Raw genomic sequence first — 17,913 nt, 5'->3', positions numbered from 1 at the left:
AGGCAGGACCAGGGGCGCCTATCAGGAGTGTTTTTTACCTTGCTGCTACTACAAGACAGGATGGTCGGTGCTGTATAATGTACTGGGAAAAAAACGGGGAAAGTTGAGCAGCGCTAGAAATATTAAAAATGAAGAAGGGGATTGGTTGATCTATCACAAATACGTTTAATAATGATAGTAAACTGTAATACATGGTATAACCAGCACACACATAATAAATCAATATAAATAAAACACTTTAAAATCACCAACCAGCATAAAGAAGTGTCCTGGAGAGTTATTTTTATGGGCCCATAGGTAATGGTGTAAGTTCCCAAATGATCATCCAGAGGGAGAGCAGGTGTTGCAGAATCTTTGCTTGGAGTGGCCCAGATTGGCACAAATAACCAACTCCTTACTGCAAGGACTGATGGTAATTCTTAACCTCCAATGGATGAAGAAAATGGACAAATGATTTGTATCCAAATTGGAAAGGCACAGCAATCGATCCAAATGGGAATAACCAGGACTGCAATGGGAGGCAGCAATGTTCTCTTTACGCGTTTCACTACGCCAGGTAGCTTTATCAAAGGATAATCATTGCAAGGACAGGGCTGGCTTTATATACCCTAGCTACATGGGTCATGTGACCAATCATACCTAATTAGGTCAACCAATCCATATAATTAAATAATTAAATTACGTATGAGTAGGAGGCATAAAGATATGATCAAAATATTAATACATATTCTCTATAATATAAATGTTTTTATTAAAAATATAGCTATAAAGAAGCAAACGTTATAGTGGAAGGTCATCAGGTGACCTAAACTTCCGGGTCACGGATGTCATATGATATTAATCCCGGTTCCCGGATTCATTTAGGTGGTGCCCATAATATTCACAGTATCAATATTCCTCACAGAGGCTATCCGTTGCTAAACTTAAATGGTACCTGTGGATGGTTCTATATTCAACACAGTACTTCTAATTGTATAAGGCTTCCCCACAAATGTAGAAACACTTGAAGTGCTTCCGAGTTGAGCTGACGTGGGGACCCGATTTCGTGCACCACATCCTGTATGCCGGCGCCGGAATACTTCCGGGTTGCGCCTTGTCTCTCGGAGGGCTCATTATTGTAGGGTGCATCCAGGACTACAAAATGACGCTCTGCGTCTGGACTACAGGATGACGTTGTAGATGAAGCGCAGCATCTTCTGTTGCATAGCAACTCAGAGATGCTGGCAGCTGGATCTTTCACAGCTAACCATTAGTGAAAGAAAAGTTTGTGAGTTATCATTCATATTCTCTGACAAATGGCCAGAAAATCACAAATTCTGCTAGGGTATGTAAACTTATGAGCACAACTGTATAATGAAAACTATGACCATTTGGCATCTACATGCTCTCATTGCCTAGCATTGTAGATATTATAAACACCATACCGCTAGCACATCAGCCTGATCTGCTCTATGAACACAGAGTGCTCGTGTCACACAGATACAATAATAATTAGTAGGAGTACACTACTTGCACTGTAGATACCATTACAGTCATTGTCATTAACTGAACATCTAAATAAGTACTGAGATATTATTGTGGGGTGGGGACCTTTTATGTATTGGAGTAAGATATCAATTGAAAAATACCATAGTTTATTACTTACTGCATTTGAGTATTTACTTTCAATAAAAAAATGTCCTATCTCTGTATCTATTGTCTGATTTTCTCTAGTTTGTTAACAAAATCAGGGAATATGGAGATGGAAAACCAGTCTACTATCCTAAACACTAGGAACAATGGTTTCCCTGGGACAACTCCAAGTGCACTTGCTGATTGTCTTTATACACAGAAGGCTTAGGTGGAGGCATCATCAGAAGGAGACAACCTACATATCAGTGTAACCATCTATCTAAACTCCATAGTAAAGTAGTCAGCTTTACATTAGGGGCACAAGTATTAGGGTCTGAGTTTGCCAGACCATCGGAATGCTGGCTGGACTTGTACATTTTTTTAAAGCGGCAATCACTCACAAGGCAAAACCAACCCGATTTTGCCTAGTATGTGATTGTCACTTTAAAAAATGTCTGAGATTGGCCAACATCCCGCATCTCCATCAAACTTGGACCCTATCACATATTGCCCTAGGAATCAGATCAAGTTGACATTCTATAAAATGATAGTGAAGATCGGATTGGATGCTATAGTAGACACCTCCACTTGACCTCCTTAGAATGTTTTCTAAATCTCCCCAACAGTGTTTATATTGTGTATCATGCACTGGAAAAAATAATGGTCAGCGGTGGCTCCAGAGGTGGGGCTACAGTGCAGTCCAACTGTCAAATCGGGAAACCACATCTACTGCCATCCCTAAACACTGACAACCATCGCTGATCAGGATTAACATGGAGTTGGTGGGACACCCCTATTTGAATTTTGGACTGTACTGCAGCTCCACCTCGGGAGTCACGACTTGTAATGGTGATATAGGACAGCCCACATGCCTTCCTCTTGTTATGTCAACCTTGGTCTATTGAGGCCACTGACAATTAGTGCAGTGGAGGGAGTTTCATAATAGTCTAGAACTACAGAGCAATAGAATCAGAGGCGGGCTCGGCTGGGGGGCAGGGTGCCATGTGTTTCCGAGTGTCCTGGGCCGCCGCTGTAAAATGTAAATAGGGCCCTGGTGGTACAGTGTGCCGCTGCTGCCGCCTTTACCATGATTTACGTTCCGCAGCCCTCTTGTGGAAGGCGACGGCCTCTCCAAACATGGCCGCCGCCTTCGAGGAGACAGACACTAGAGCTAATCTCGTACCTCTAGTGTCTGTATAGGCATAACAGCGCGTCAAACGCTACCCGGAAGTGCGGATTCGGGTAGCGCTGGCGCTCTGTTTGAATTAAAGGAATCCCATCTGAAAGCGTGGATGCACGGGGCCTCGTGTAGGGGACACACATGAATGGGATGGATGTCGCACAGCCCCAGCAGCATTGAGACAGAGGCGGGGAGGAGGAGGACAGAGGATCATATACTGTACATTCCATGAGGTACAGTATCTACCCTGCCTGCGTGTGATGTGAGGATGGATGGATGGGAGGAGGAGGGGCACTATATAATCTGTGTGTCTGTATTCATGTATGTTGTTGTGTACAAGTATCTGACTATGTATGTGTGACTGTATGAGTGTGAATGTATGTGTGTCTGTATGTATAAGACATGTGTGTGTACTTTTGTGTAACTACAGTATATGTATATTGTATATATATATATATATATATATATATGTGTGACTGTATATAATACTGTATATGTTTGTGTGTATGACACTGTGTATGTAATGGAGATGGAAAACTGGCGGTGCAGCCGGTGTATTGCACCCTTTCGTTGCCATAGGCCCACCTTCCCTGCAACCAGGGCCACCAGTTTAGTAAAGCAGAGGGAGGCATTACGGTGTGTGACATTATGGGGGTTATTCTAATCCACTCTTTCTGACAAAATCCTTCTTAGACGGACAAAACCATGTGCACTGCAGGGGGGGCAGATGTAACATGTGCAGAGAGAATTAGATTTGGGTGAGTTATTTTGTTTCTGTGCAGGGTAAATACTGACTGCTTTATTTTTACACTGCAAAATAGTTCTCACTTTCAAGTAAAACCCCACCCAAATCTAATTATCTCTGCACAAGTAACATCTGCCCCACCTGCAGTGCACATGGTTTTGCCCATCTAAGAAGGATTTTGTCAGAAAGAGTGGATTAGAATAAGGCCCTATGTGTAATAAACATTACGGTGTGTGGCAATATGTGTAATAAACATTACGGTGTGGTATATGTAATGGGTATTATGGTGTGTGCCATTAAGTGTAATGGGCATTACGTCAGCTTAATGGCACGCCCCCTTTTGAATGACCACACCCCCTTTTCGGGCCAGTACTCTGTACTTGCCCCCTAGGCTAAAAGTTGCCAGCCAGCCCCTAATTAGAATCCACTAAAAATGCTCAGACTTCCAGCACATAAAATAAGGAGGACATGGGGAACCATTAAAGGTCTTACTTGCAACTGAGTTCAAGAACATCTTGTCAAAAGCTGGGTATAGAAAGATGCTTCTGCTACTAATGTTGTGTTGATACCTTTTACTGAGTGATGTACCGTCCCCTACAAAGCCCAGCTGATTTTGTATTGTGTGTTGGTACAATGTCACCAAATTAGTGTCTAGTATCAGGATAATAGTCATGGTCACAATGAAATGCAGACAAAGTGGCCAGGTGTAATAAATTGATTGGTACAATGAACCTGATTCAGAGACGAACGGAAGTTTAATGCTGCGTCCAGGCACCATTGAATTTCCATCCAATCTCTAGGAGGAGCTTGCAGAAGACGTCATGGGGTTCCCCACAGATGGCCAGCTGAGAAAGCTTCAGCTTGTGTAGCTGGCCAACAGAAGTGGGGGCTGCAAGGCCAGGCAGGGTGACATGCAGACTCTTGTCTCTACCCTCCTTAAAAATTGAATTTACACTACCCCATTTCTAGGAACACAGCTCTCCTTCTGCTCCCTACCCACCCACTCACAGGAAGGGAACTACATTGAAAGGCCCATTATGTGCATGCGTACAACAGACCCTGGGAAGCTGCAGATTCAAAATAATTGGGAATCTGAGTGGAATTCAATACCGTCTCTGAATCAGGCCTAATGAGCAGGTGTAGAAAGTTATAATACTCTGAGAATCATGATCATGTATGTAAGAAGTGGTAACATATAACATGTATTTCTTGAATAAACATATATACACACACCTCCACTTGCTTGCTGAGTGTTTGTTCATTTAGTATTTGGGCTTTTTTTAAAAACTTGCTTTATAAAAAAAATGATATTCATAAAATACAATAGAAATTAACTTTAGATAAAAAAATATATATATATTTCCATTGTTTGCCATCTTTGTCATTTTGACCTTGAAATGCTCCATCTTATTCCTCCGAGATATATATAAAATCTTTTGGGTGCAATTTAATATAGGGGGTCATTCAAACCATATTGCACGGCTGCAAATTCACATGCCGGGCAATTATTGAGAGACTGTTCATGCGGGAGGCCATCCTGCGATTAATAACCAGCGTAGTTTAAACCCCTGGCCGTATGTAAGTTGATTGACAGGAAGCCGGTGTTTGTGGGTGTCACCCGGCCATTTACTGGGAGTTTCAAGAATAACGCAGGCATGCCTAGGCAATTTTAAAAATATTTACTAACACACAAGATGGGTGGCCATACATTAATTGACGATTTGTAATACCTTATTATGACACTCCAGTGAAATGGGGCAGTAACCTGTCAGACCATGTACCTGACCAACACTGGTGCCCAGTGCACTTGCTCTGCTTGCTCCATCCTTGTTACCCCACTGTCCGCACCTACTTGTACCCTATTTAAGGTTAAACCTTTTTACACAGTGCAGCAACAATAACCATTTAACCTTGACAGCACCATGCTTCCAGACAATTTTTAATCTAGTGAATCGGGAAGGAAGGTGAAAGCTCTGTTTTCTTACAACTAAAAATCACTATATATTGTAATATAATTAAAAGCAGGTTTAAACATAGGACAGTTGAGATACATTACCAAACAACGAATACACAACTCCCAGAATAATATCATTTGTTTTCGAAATTGAAGAGTGAAATTCAGCCGATATAGATTCATTTCCCATCTGCAAGACGAAGAAGAGGGAGTTAATAGAATACTATTGGGGAATGTTAGCAGCTAAGTCTGATACCCCTTTCACATCGCACTTTTAAAACGGTAAATTGACGTTTTTTTCCCTTTTTAAAACGTTTAAGCCTGTACTGTGAATGCACCACAGCCGATTTACCGTTTAAAGTTAACTGGCATTTCGAACCGTGTAAAAAGCAGAGTCCTACACGGTTCCTTGCCGTTTTTTGTGCAATGTGAATGTGTACAATGTGTCTGAAACGGTATTTCAGGCAAACAACACAAGCTACAGAGCAAAATGACAGGCAATGTTGACACTCTGGCTTGAAACGTGTTCGTGATGAACCGGTTTCACTGCTATGTTGAATGAGACTTAACCGGTATTTAAAACGGTAATCTGCGGCAATGTTAAGGCTCTGACCCGTTTCAATTACCGTTTTAAAATACCGTTTTTTAAAACGTGTCGGCGATGTGAAAGTGGTATTATTAGGTGCATGCTGTTATTAAAGGCAACACATTTTATTTCTATACTCATCTCAGTATGACAAAATACAGTACATAACTGGTCACACGCATACCTATGACACGCTTGTCTATGTAGTTGTAAAGTAACACAACATCATTTTGTATAGACGGAGCACTGGCTTGCAGACTTTATTATTCCCACCATCCTTTGGATAATTATGTTAAACTTGGAATCATCGCTGCAATTGAATAGTCCAATGGAGGAGTCGGCTGGGATAACTTTGTAGATAAATAGAAAAGTACAAATACCTGCAGAAAGCATGCTGTCAATCCAGCAAAAGCAGTCACAAACACAGGTTCATAATTGCATAGCCAGATTTAAGGGGAAGGGGGAGCAGGGAATAATGTACTCTGGCCCCGCCTTTGTTAGGGAGCCCCCAGGGAGAGCACAGTGACACCACCAGCTCTCCTAATTCCTCTCCCAGTGTGTAAGTAGTACAGAGGCTGCTGCTATTCTTGTGATAAAATAGATTAGTAGATTTTATTGAACTATTTGTATTTTAAGTTTGTTTTTAATTGTCTGTGTTCCACTACAAGAAAATGTTATCAAACAGTTGTCTCTAAATTAGGCATAGCTATAAAAAGTAGCCAAACGTATTAGGTTAAATGTAATATACTTCAATATATAAACTTATACATGTAATACATATAATGCATACCGTCCAACAGGACCCATCCAGGAGGGCCAAAATCCTCTCTACCTGGACATCCTTCTTAATTTATGATTGCCGTCAAATTTATTTATTATATATAAAATATTTCAACACAGGTGCCACCAATCTGATATTAAGAGAAAAGTCCAGACAGAGAGCATGTTGCCCCTCCTGGAAAGGGTCATGTAGGGAGGTACGGTATGTTCAATCTAATCCCCAAACCTTAATCCGGCACTGCATCAATGGTAAAACAGGCAAAACCAGTGATGCAGACACAAAGTCAGGCATATAAAGCAATAAGGAACTAGACCATTCTCATCAGTCCCATCCCCCTAAAGTAAATTGTTGCAAATTCCTCAGGTTTGAATAGAGAATTGGTCACAAATGATGAGATTAAAATAGAATTGAGTCACTAAACCCCACCCTCCTCCTCCCAGAGCTGGTATTATACTCCCCATTCTTTCCAACTCACTAGGAAGTCGTCAGAATGCAGGAAGGATACCTACAGATTTCAAGAGAATAGGCGGGTATGATTTATGGCTGACGGTGCAGCTAGACAGGCAGTTGGTCATCATCATTCTGCCATAACAATTTTAATGTGGAGGCCTGTAGCTGTAGGTCTATCTGCCCCATTGTTAATCTGGACATGCAGCTAGCTGTGAGTTGAGTTGTGCGGTCTGTTACAGTAGGTAAAGTGCATGAAGCTACTCAATTACAGACAAGTGATAATTCCACAGCATCCTCTTAAGAAGCTTTCATGGGTTGATGAGTGATGTGCAATTGAATAGCTTCATTTATTTTATCCTGGGGGAAAAAAGCAGTGTGATTCAATCCTTGGCTAATTAATCTGCCCCTTAGATGAAACATTTCTCCCCCATAACGAACATTCATGCAATTACCCCAATGTGTATTTACTTCTTTAAAAACAAATTGCAAAACATTCTGCCCTGAATGGTTGCATTCACAGTGGTTCCGAGAGGGAGGTAGCAAGTATTACACGTCCAGATTCTTGTAAAGGCTGTCTACGACCCTGCTCACCCATATTTAGTCATTTTAATCATGTCTACTTCTAGTACTGCATTATTGTTATGTTCCATATTTGCTATTATATGATGTAACTATGCGTAGTGTTCATTCTAGCACCCGCTATATTTGAAAACCCATGCAGTTCCTGTTCCCTGTCTGGGGTGTCGCTGTCTGCTGTGGAGTTTCTAGCACAGGTCTGGTTTGCATATCAGTGCTAATATACAGACCACACTGTGCTAGAAGCACAACAGCAGACAGCGACACACCAGGCAGGGAAGAGGAACTGCATGGGTTTTCAAAGACAGCGGGTGCTAGAATGAACACTACTATGCGTCATGCTCTAGATTTGTTATTACATTTCCTTCTATGTCTGAACTAGTGTATACTTCTAATTGTTAACATTTTCACTATTGTGATGCCGTTTTTTTCTTTAGATTTCTCTTTGCTACAAGTTAATAAAATCAATATAAAAAAAAAAACACATAGAAAGAACAGAAACGTGCCAGACGTGAAGCTATTTCAGATACCGCTTGTTATGAGTTGACATTCTATAGACAAGAACAAGGTTCACTTGGGGGAAGCTGCAGTTGAAAGCATGATGGGACCCCGCAGAGCTTATTCTCCTTCATTACATAAGAACACAGTATGTAAACTAGCTAGCACTCAGCTAACTAACAAATACTATACAACATCTACACAGATTACAGTGGGCGACACATAAAATATAAATCATAATCAGTTCATAGAAATGGAATTATGGCTAGAATGAAATATAGGGGCCTGATTCAGACCTGCTTGCCAGGCTGCATAGATTCACTGCTGAGTGAGCAGGTAAACGCCGCCCTGCCGATCGCACGCCCTCACCGCTGAGTGAATCCCCACATTAGCATGTGACGGGATGTATTACAAACACACATCAGCTTGCATGCGGCTGTAAGACGGAGAATTCATTCGATGGACGCTCACCATCGAAGATTTCTCTATCCTTCGCTCTGAAAGTAAGTCTACCCTTACTTTTTAGATGCCTCTATCCACCGATTTGGGGGTGGGCACTGACATCATGTGTCGTAAGTCACCCGCACCAAGGATGCATGGGCACGTCTGAGTTTGCAGCCCAGCGTTTCCATGGGCGCACCCACCATTTTCCATGGGCGGTCCCCTGCGTCCGCACTGTGCCTGCCCCCTGTCTGCTCATCCTGTTGCGAACGACCCGGCGAGTGTGCAACTTGCCGAAGGAGTTCGCTCCCTGGATTCGCACATGTTCATGCATTGGCACCAGGGAGTGAATTCAGACCTGAGTGATCAGGTCTGAATAGCCCCATGGTTCTCCTAGACTCAAACTGCAGGTTTACTGGAGCTCTATGATGAGAGTTATGGTAATCGGAATGTGTGCATCATCAATATATCACTATTTCACTGTACAAACATTAACATTGGAAAATGTAATAAGCCAAATAGATCCATAGAACTGATAACATATTGATTGTGTTCAGCTGACCGCTGCAAAGCCAAAAATCTGCCATGGATGGGCTTCTCCTTTCTTCTAAATTCCTATAAATGTTCAGATCTAAAAGGATACACACAATCTCCTCCATTGTGCTTTGTAAGATATACAAAAATATCACAAAAAATAGCCTGAAAATTCCCATCACACGACATTAATAGCTGACTAGGAGTGATCCATCAAAAGATATTTATGGATGACATTTCAAGTATTCTGTGTGATGGATAATTCACATGACTTGACTTAGCAACACTGTGCAAGTGTATCTACATCTGAAGTGGACACATTGTTGATGCCCTTCCATGGAAAAACAAAAATTCCACACTTTGAAATAACTTTAAAGTGACAAAAGGAATTGTCATCTAGCATTGTTTACGCCAGTGGTTCCCAAACGTGAATCGCGGAAGCTTATAATATCAGCGTTATTTTTTGAAATTCTGCAAAATTATTAAATTAAGTCGACTGTTCTTCCATTTTATCCTTAGGTTTAGTTGTGGCATGGTGGATGTGTTCAATCCTGGGGGGTGCACCTCTCCCTCCACTATGGATCAGGTTCCAGGCTTTGCACTTAAATTATACATTATACATGTTACTCTTTACTGCATAGGACTATGGTGTATTTTCAGCAGTGCATTCTTATTATTAATCTGGTACACTGTAATGCATGTTCTATCGGTATTGACTAGATACAGTTATACAGGGGCCAAAATCATGAACTTTTTTAAAGGTTAGTCAAGCCTCTGTGGTAGCTGGTCACTATCCATATAGAGGCTGGCCACACCCCTAAGAACAGGCCCCTACCACTGAATTCCCTCCGTGGGCCCTTTATGCCCCAGTCCGACTCTGTCGTCAGCTCTGGCAGTGACTATCATATGGACCATAAATAATTTGATTTGGTCCTAAACCACCAACCTTTGTCACCCATGCAATTGACCACAGCACCCCGGGTTGCCACAGTACCCGGTTTGTGAACCAATGGTATTCTCTATATGTATTAGAAATCAGACTTTACATTATGTTTGATTCAACTGAATATTTTAAATAATAACACTATAGAAATTTACATGGACAAAAAGCAGGGCTTGATTCAGGGGTCAGGATGTCCCTAGGTAAAACAGTAGTGTCCACCCTCCAACTCCTTCAATTTGAATTTTATTATTTTTTTATTATCATTGGTTATAAGCCCCCTTTTGGTGATTGACAGATGATTGGTTAATAATAAGGGCCCTTATTCTGATCGGTGCGGCCGGATCCGAATATGCGGCCAGGACCGTGCGTGCGAAACCCCGCCTTCCATACGAATCGCCAACTCCGTCCGTACGCGGTAAGAAGCTGGTCGAACGGACCGCACGTGTATTTTTCATGGAATACGCCTCCTCCATCTCAGGGAACCTCCCCCATCATTCGATGGTCGCAGACCATCGAATGCAGGACCGAGTGGTCCACCAGCTCCCGCAACCTCAGACCACACGGACTTTTTTCCGTGCAAAAGCAGGGATCTGGGCGGGCAGCTGACATCCGGCGATGTCATATGTCCGCCCCCTACACGTGCGTCACGGCCGCATTACCATACGTACGCCCAGTGTTTGCATGGGAACGCCCATGAAACGGGGGGCATATGCATATGGTAATGAGCCCAAATAGCCCTTCGCGCCCCTCTCCACCCCCTGTTCGGAGTGTTCACATTTCATGCGGGATTTGGCCGTACGCCCCGCTCGCACATGCGCAGAGACGCCTCTGCACATGCGCAGACACAAAACATCGGCGTCACGAACGCACGCGGATATTACCGCACCAACCAGAATAAGGGCCAAAAACTCAAGCCATGAGCAATGACATTTTATTTGCAGTTATCTACATATATTTACTAAGTATTCCAGCATATTACAGAGGCCGTCTGTGCATGTTCTACCTATTAATACACCACTTAAGATGAAATACGGTACAGTGCAGTGTAAATATGTTGACGTTACTGGAAATTTTAGACTGGCAGTAATAAAACAAGCGTCCAAGTGCCAGTCCTAGCAAGTGGCACTCCTAGGTTTAGAATCATATCAAGACTCATAGAAGGCCTCTTCAGGACCCTCCAATGTTCTGTTCTTATCCATTCTTGGTGCTATTAGCTGTGTGGTTTGACTTGTGACTGAGACAGAGCTTTCTGACACCGGACAGTATGTTTTACTCCAAAATGCCATCATATTTAATGGTGCCCTGCACAAATTAAAGGCATCCTCTAGCAGGTGCAGCACCAAAACTTGCCCAAGCATCCTACATCAGGGTTGCCAACCCTCCCGGAATGGTCGGGAGGATCCAGAAAATCGGGTCTTCATCCCGGCCCCCCAGAAAGGTGGGCAACCCTCCCAGATTCCGGGGGACACCCATGCCACCCCCCGATTGCGCCGTCTTCCCCCATACCTTTGGATTTAAATGCGTCAATCCGCGGGTCTCAGAGGAGGGGGCGGAGCTAAAATGTCCACAATCGCGTCATTTTAGCCCCGCCCCCTCCACATAGATCCGTGAATTGGGGTTTCTAAATTTCTTTCATCCTGGGTGTGGGGCTTGATGATGTAAAGCTCAAGTCCCGCCCCCGAACTGCAGCTGGAAGTCTCCTCTCCGGGCTTCTCCCAGAGAGGAGATAGACAAAGTCGGCAACCCTGTCCAACATGTTTAACAATCCCGTTTTGGCTTATCTGTTCAAAGGACATTCTCCCAGAAACATTGTGTCAATAATATGCATTTTATAAAATTGTAGCTTGGATTTTTTATGTTGTTTTTCCTAAAGTGGAGTCCTCCAGGGGCTTCTTCCAAGGAGCCTACTGTCACAAAAAAGCTTCCGATGGTGCAATTAGAAACGGACATGCCTTGGATCATTAAGAGGGTTTTCCTTGATTTTTTTTTTATTATTCTATCCTGTGTCATCTGGGGTAGATTTTGTTATGATGGCTGCATGCAGAGGTTGGCTACAGTCCTCTGGACTTTAAACTTCTTGTAGTCATAGGAATACAAGGAAGAGACATGATTGTACCATGACAGAATGGTAAAAGATCCAGAGATCATCTTAGTGGTGATTTAACACTAAAGGAACCTGTTTTCAGTAATGAGACGTCTGTGTGTGTCCTGAAAAAGAAATAAGCAAAACATTTCAAAGACTCTGGAACTGGGCAAAAATTATCTTCAGAAATATCCTATCATTGCTACATTTCATGTGATTTCTTCAGAAATATGGAGCAGGTGCCATATCCTGATATCAATGGAATAATGTTGTTGGCTGCAGAAGGAGGTAAGTTACTGAAGGGTCAACTAATTGGATATTAATATGTGTTGCCAGCTTAATATGACCCTGAACATTTCCCAGGCAGGAATAAAAGCTAGGTTAAGGTTTAGATTTCCAGTAAATTATATTGCACACACCGCCCATGCCTGTTTGTGTGATTTGGTATTGTGTCTACAGCAGATGTAAAACTCCAGCCACAAGTGTGTGGAGTACAGTGGCTACTAAATCCCCAGTCATCTTCACACAGATCCCACCTATCTTTTGTCTCTTGCCCTCCCCCATCACTCCAAATCCACCATCTCAAGTTAATGCTCACTGCACAGTGGTGCAGCAGGTGTGATACAAACAGCACTGAGTGTCAGCATCCTCCTCATCTTCCTCATCCTTCTCTGGGATCATGGCTACCTCATTTTCTAGGACATCCATGGAAAGGGCCACTGAGGCAAGACAGAGGTCCTCTTTTAGGGGCAAGCATGGGGGTAATTCTGCACATGGGGTTATTTGTGAGCACAATAAAAATAAAAGTGTGATTATCTGGGAAACTCAGAAAAAGGGAAATATCTTTAACATTTTACGAAAGCAAGTGGTTTATCTGACATATACACCTAGGGGCTGATTTACAGTTGAGCGTACAGCTGTTTGTTGATGTGTATCTTGTGCGTTTTTTTCACACTGCAATATGCTGTAACAGAGTGTTCTCACATAGGCAAATGGTCAGTGAGGGTGTGCTAAGGCAAATGCAGCTATGCAGAGCCAGATGTTAATGTATCTACGTACATATGGTAGCTAGTATAAGGTAGGTGTACGTGTGGGCCAATGATGATGATCATTAGCAGCAAACCAATTTCACAGGTGGCAGGCATGTTGCAAGATGCCAGTGGCAGATTAAATATCTGTGTGTAGTCTCTGTGTGCCCCTCTCTTGGACCCATGCATATATATTTATTATAGATGCAGTGAGTCCCAGGGGGGCCCACACCGCACACATTTTTTGATCCTTACACTCTGTAGTCCCGTGTTGAAGGCAGCAGCGAAGATAGACTTGCCATAAAAATGGCCGCTGCACCATCTTTCTGGAGATCTGCACGTGCGCTGTAGAGTCTGAGCGCTCTATTGCTCAGACTCTATTGCGCTGGGTGAGGCGGCCAGCAGAGAGGTGAGGGCCAAGCTGCATACAGGACTCCTACTATCTTAAAGCGCCGCTGGATACACTCATGCAATACCATGGTACAAGGGTGTAAGAGAAATGCTAACCACTGTGCCATAGCGCTGTTGTGCGAATTTAGATATTTTTTTTTTTGTGCATAAAAATAGACAAAAACTTAAATGTAACTATATTGGTTTATTTTCGTATGATATGCCTGCACTTAGATATACCAATTCCTTTTGTTCATTCTAGTTACATGGTGTGAAATAGAAAGAATTTCCCTTGCATTACATGCATTGAATTTTTGATATACTGCATTATTACTTTTAATTACTTTTTCAAATTAATTTTAATTACTTTTTTAGCCGGCATTCTCTATCCACGCTCTAGTAGATGGTAGGGCATGAAATACCGCCTATCAGCACATGTCAGCTCAAACAAATGTGAAAAACCCATTTTGACTGTCGACCTAGACACTATCAACCTAATGCTCGTGACGACCATCCAACCATGTCAACTTTAAGCATGTTGACCTATTTCAGGTGTTAACCTTCAGTGGTTGTCCTAATGACCGTATACCTACCAGCTCATGCACAGTAGACTCTGGCAGAGTGCCAGAGGCTTCCAGTGCTCAGAGCAGCGCTGCCAGCTAGACAGGAGGAGAGGGCGGTGTAACTGTGATCTCTATTAATATGCCCCTGAGCTAGACAGAGGATGATTTAAAAACAGCAGTTTAAGGGTAAGCAGTGGCGGCATGCTGATGAGTTACAATTACATCTGTATAATTATCAATAAAGATAAAGGAAAGAATATATGTTATTAATTTAAGTATGTTTTATATTAGTTAAAAAAAGAATCCTCCTGCTACACTACTGATCCAAGCTGTGTCCTAGGGTGTAGCATTGGATCAAAGCACCTACTATCCGATACCATGGAACAGCGGATATTGTGCACGTCTCTCACAGCAACATTGGCACTCAAATGCTCGTTTTCAATGCTACGGCGACCGCATGGCATTTTGGATTCGCCGTGCGCTCGCCATGATTCTCCAGGGTCCACATTTCGCCGCCAGCCCCTCTTCCACCCTATTTAACTGGTTAGGGGATCGCTGCCCCTGACCGCGAGAATTAACCTCCCCGGCGAATGGAGGATGGCGGAAGGCAGGGGGCTGGCAGCCACCTTGCCAGCGCCGCATACAGCAGCAGGGGTAACGGCAGGGAGGAGGGGGGCTGGCGGGGAGTCTTCTGCGACGGAGAGGAGACAGGGAGGTGCAGGGAGCGCTGCACTGGTCCCGCTCCATGCATATGTAATGAGCCAGACCATGCGCAGTTAATATTAATGAGCGGGTCCCCGCCCCCCTGCTTACGTCATGTAAAATAAAATTACAAATAAATTTATGTGCTGCATGTTTTTAACTAAAAATAGTAAGACCCTTCATAGAATAAAAAAAACTGACTTTTTGACCCCCAAAAAATAGAAAACCTTTATTTTAAAAGAACACATTACAGTTCACCTTAAAAAGATGTCTCGTGAATTAGAGTCAAACCCCCATTGAAATACACCAGCGAATTGCAGCGAGCATGGAACGGAGAACTGGCCGGCATGCACTGTTTGCTTTCGGCGAACAGTGAACATTGAATACAGTTCAAATAGCCCAGTTCACGAAAAAAGCGGTGAATCAAGTGCACTGCATACTGGCCAAAGGGTTAAACTGCATGGGTTTAATTTACTTAAGCCCAATATTTAAAAGGGCAATGCTTTTAACAACAAAACACTGGTGTTTTTATGTAACAAATTATTGCCCTTATACATCTAAAGTCTTTTTTTAGTAAATAACTCCCAAAGACTTGAAACACTATATTTCAGAAAACTATTCAGTATTTGATTGCCCTATTTATATATTCCGCTTTTATATAAAACATAACTGAATGTGGAATACATCACCATCAAAATAAAGTAGGCTGATTTGAAGAGAACTGGCTAATGGAGTTACAAAGGATGGGGCTTATGTAAGGAGAATATTTAGCAGATTTCACTGTAGGCTTCAATTAAGAGGTATTTTTGAACATTACAGATTTGCCAATGTGACACAGGAGCCTGAACTCGATATGAATTCATTATATCCTCAGAAAACCAGAACTATCTCTCAGATCCCCCACATGCTATTGGCGCTGATGAATCAAAAACAAGAAAATCTAGGTTGAGTAAAACATTTGAATGAAGGTTAAACACATACAGGAACAAGGGGCCTGATTCTGGTTCACTTGCAAAAGAAGTCTCTCCCTAATGGACAAAACCATGTGCACTGCAGGTGGGGCAGATGTGCAGAGAGCGTTAGATTTGGGTGGGGTTTGTACTTCAAACTGATATCTAATTGCAGTGTAAAAATAAAGCAGCCAGTATTCACCCTGCACAGAAACAAAATAACTCACCCAAATCTAACTCTCTCTGCACGACAAACCCCCCCCCCCCCCTGCAGTGTACATGGTTTTGTCCATTAGAGAGAGAATTTGCTTTTGCGAGTGAACTAGAATCAGGCCCAAGGTCTCTTCTCTATCAGCATCAAATGATACATAAATGTAATATGTAGAGCAATACATTGAATTAATTAAAAGTAAATACTTACAATTCTATTACATCCTAAGAGTTTCTCACAGTCCTCAACGCACCTCATCAGTCCAGGATTTAAGTACCGTATATCCATGCTTGGCCACAGATGACTTAATTAGTACCCCATTCCATTTAATTGAATCATCTGGACCGTCAGGGTGCCTTGAGGAATGCATTTTGGAACTTCTATCCTAAAGTATGGTACAATCATTAGTGTTTATATTTGAGGAAGGAATGATGATTGACTGCAGGACTGTAATATGTAATAAGTGCAAAAAGGATATGTAATTCCATTTATTACTGTGCATCTATGGGATGGCCCATCCTCCAAGTTTCAGCACTGTTCTATCTATTGAATGTTTATCCTTAATCCAAGACTTTTCTCAGTCAGCAAATACTGTATAGTATAGCCTAAGGCAGGCGTGTCCAAATTATGGCCCTCCAGCTGTTGTGAAACTACAAGTCCCATCATGCATTGCCAGTTTTGCTATCAGGGAATGCTAAAACTATGGCCAGGCATGCTGGGATGTGTAGTTTCACAACAGCGGGAGGGCCACAGTTTGCACATGCCTGGCCTAAGGGATTTATGACTGAACAGTTCTTAAAACATGCAGTAAAATACTCATCCGAAAGGAAGAAACCAGTACAATTTCGGGAGGGGGCATTGTCACGGGAAAAGAAGGCGTGGTCACACCGCCTTTCCAATACTTTCAATGGAGAGATGGAGACCCAGGAAACCAATACAAATCCCTTTTTGGCCAGTACAGACCATAAAAAAAAACCGGTACTGTACCGGCCAAAAAGGTACAGTTGGAGGGTATGACACAGAAATTATAAAAAAACAATAAAAAATTTAATTACCTTAAAGTGCAGCAATTATATCTTCTGATGCAACATGTATTCTAGTGATTAAATCATGTAACATAGATCTGTGCTTGTATGTACTGTATGTATGTAAAAAAAGATCCTGACTACCAGCCTTGATATTCTAGTGTGGATCTTGGCCCAAATGCAAGCCATTGTTGTCTGTCAAGTGCCAGAGAGCAATATCTGCAATACAGTAAATCCATTTGGCTCTAGATTCCCTTTCATGTATTTGGCTTACCATAGGATTTATTGTTTGCTTGTGTCAGTATGAAAAATTCCGAAGATTTAAGAGAAATTCCACTTTGTTGGCTGTCCTTTCATTATTAATTTATACAGAATCTTTACTTTGTCTCTGGTGTACATTTTACTTCTGACTCTTAAGTCACATAGCCAAACATGTATTACATACAGTAAAGCCACTGCAAGTCCCATGCTATAAATATGGATGTACGAGGAGATGAAAATGATAAGGAGTCACTGTACACACTCAACAGCTACACACAAAGGACCTGAATACTAATAGGTAGAAAAGAAGTTATTAATACAGCCACGCAGAAAAGCAATCTGTCACATCACAATAACGGCCATAATGGCTGATCTTGGGACCACTCTGTGAGAGACATCAG

The 17,913-nt window shown here is 42.3% G+C and overlaps 1 protein-coding gene across 2 annotated transcripts in view; it reads right to left on the bottom strand.

Annotated features, from left to right (window-relative positions):
• LOC146007813 (opsin-5-like) overlaps positions 1–17,913 on the bottom strand; it is a 142,302-nt gene that overhangs the window by 34,201 nt on the left and 90,188 nt on the right. For both annotated transcript variants that reach the window (XM_083146468.1, XM_083146469.1), the window contains one exon: positions 5,593–5,680. In XM_083146468.1, coding sequence (XP_083002594.1) covers positions 5,593–5,680 — 88 coding nt within the window. The remainder of the gene's footprint in view (positions 1–5,592; positions 5,681–17,913) is intronic.

Source organism: Crinia signifera, chromosome 6, assembly GCF_055691185.1.
Source record: "Crinia signifera chromosome 6, ASM5569118v1, whole genome shotgun sequence".
Lineage (NCBI taxonomy): Eukaryota > Metazoa > Chordata > Amphibia > Anura > Myobatrachidae > Crinia > Crinia signifera.
This window is presented reverse-complemented; position numbering and strand designations above follow the sequence as displayed.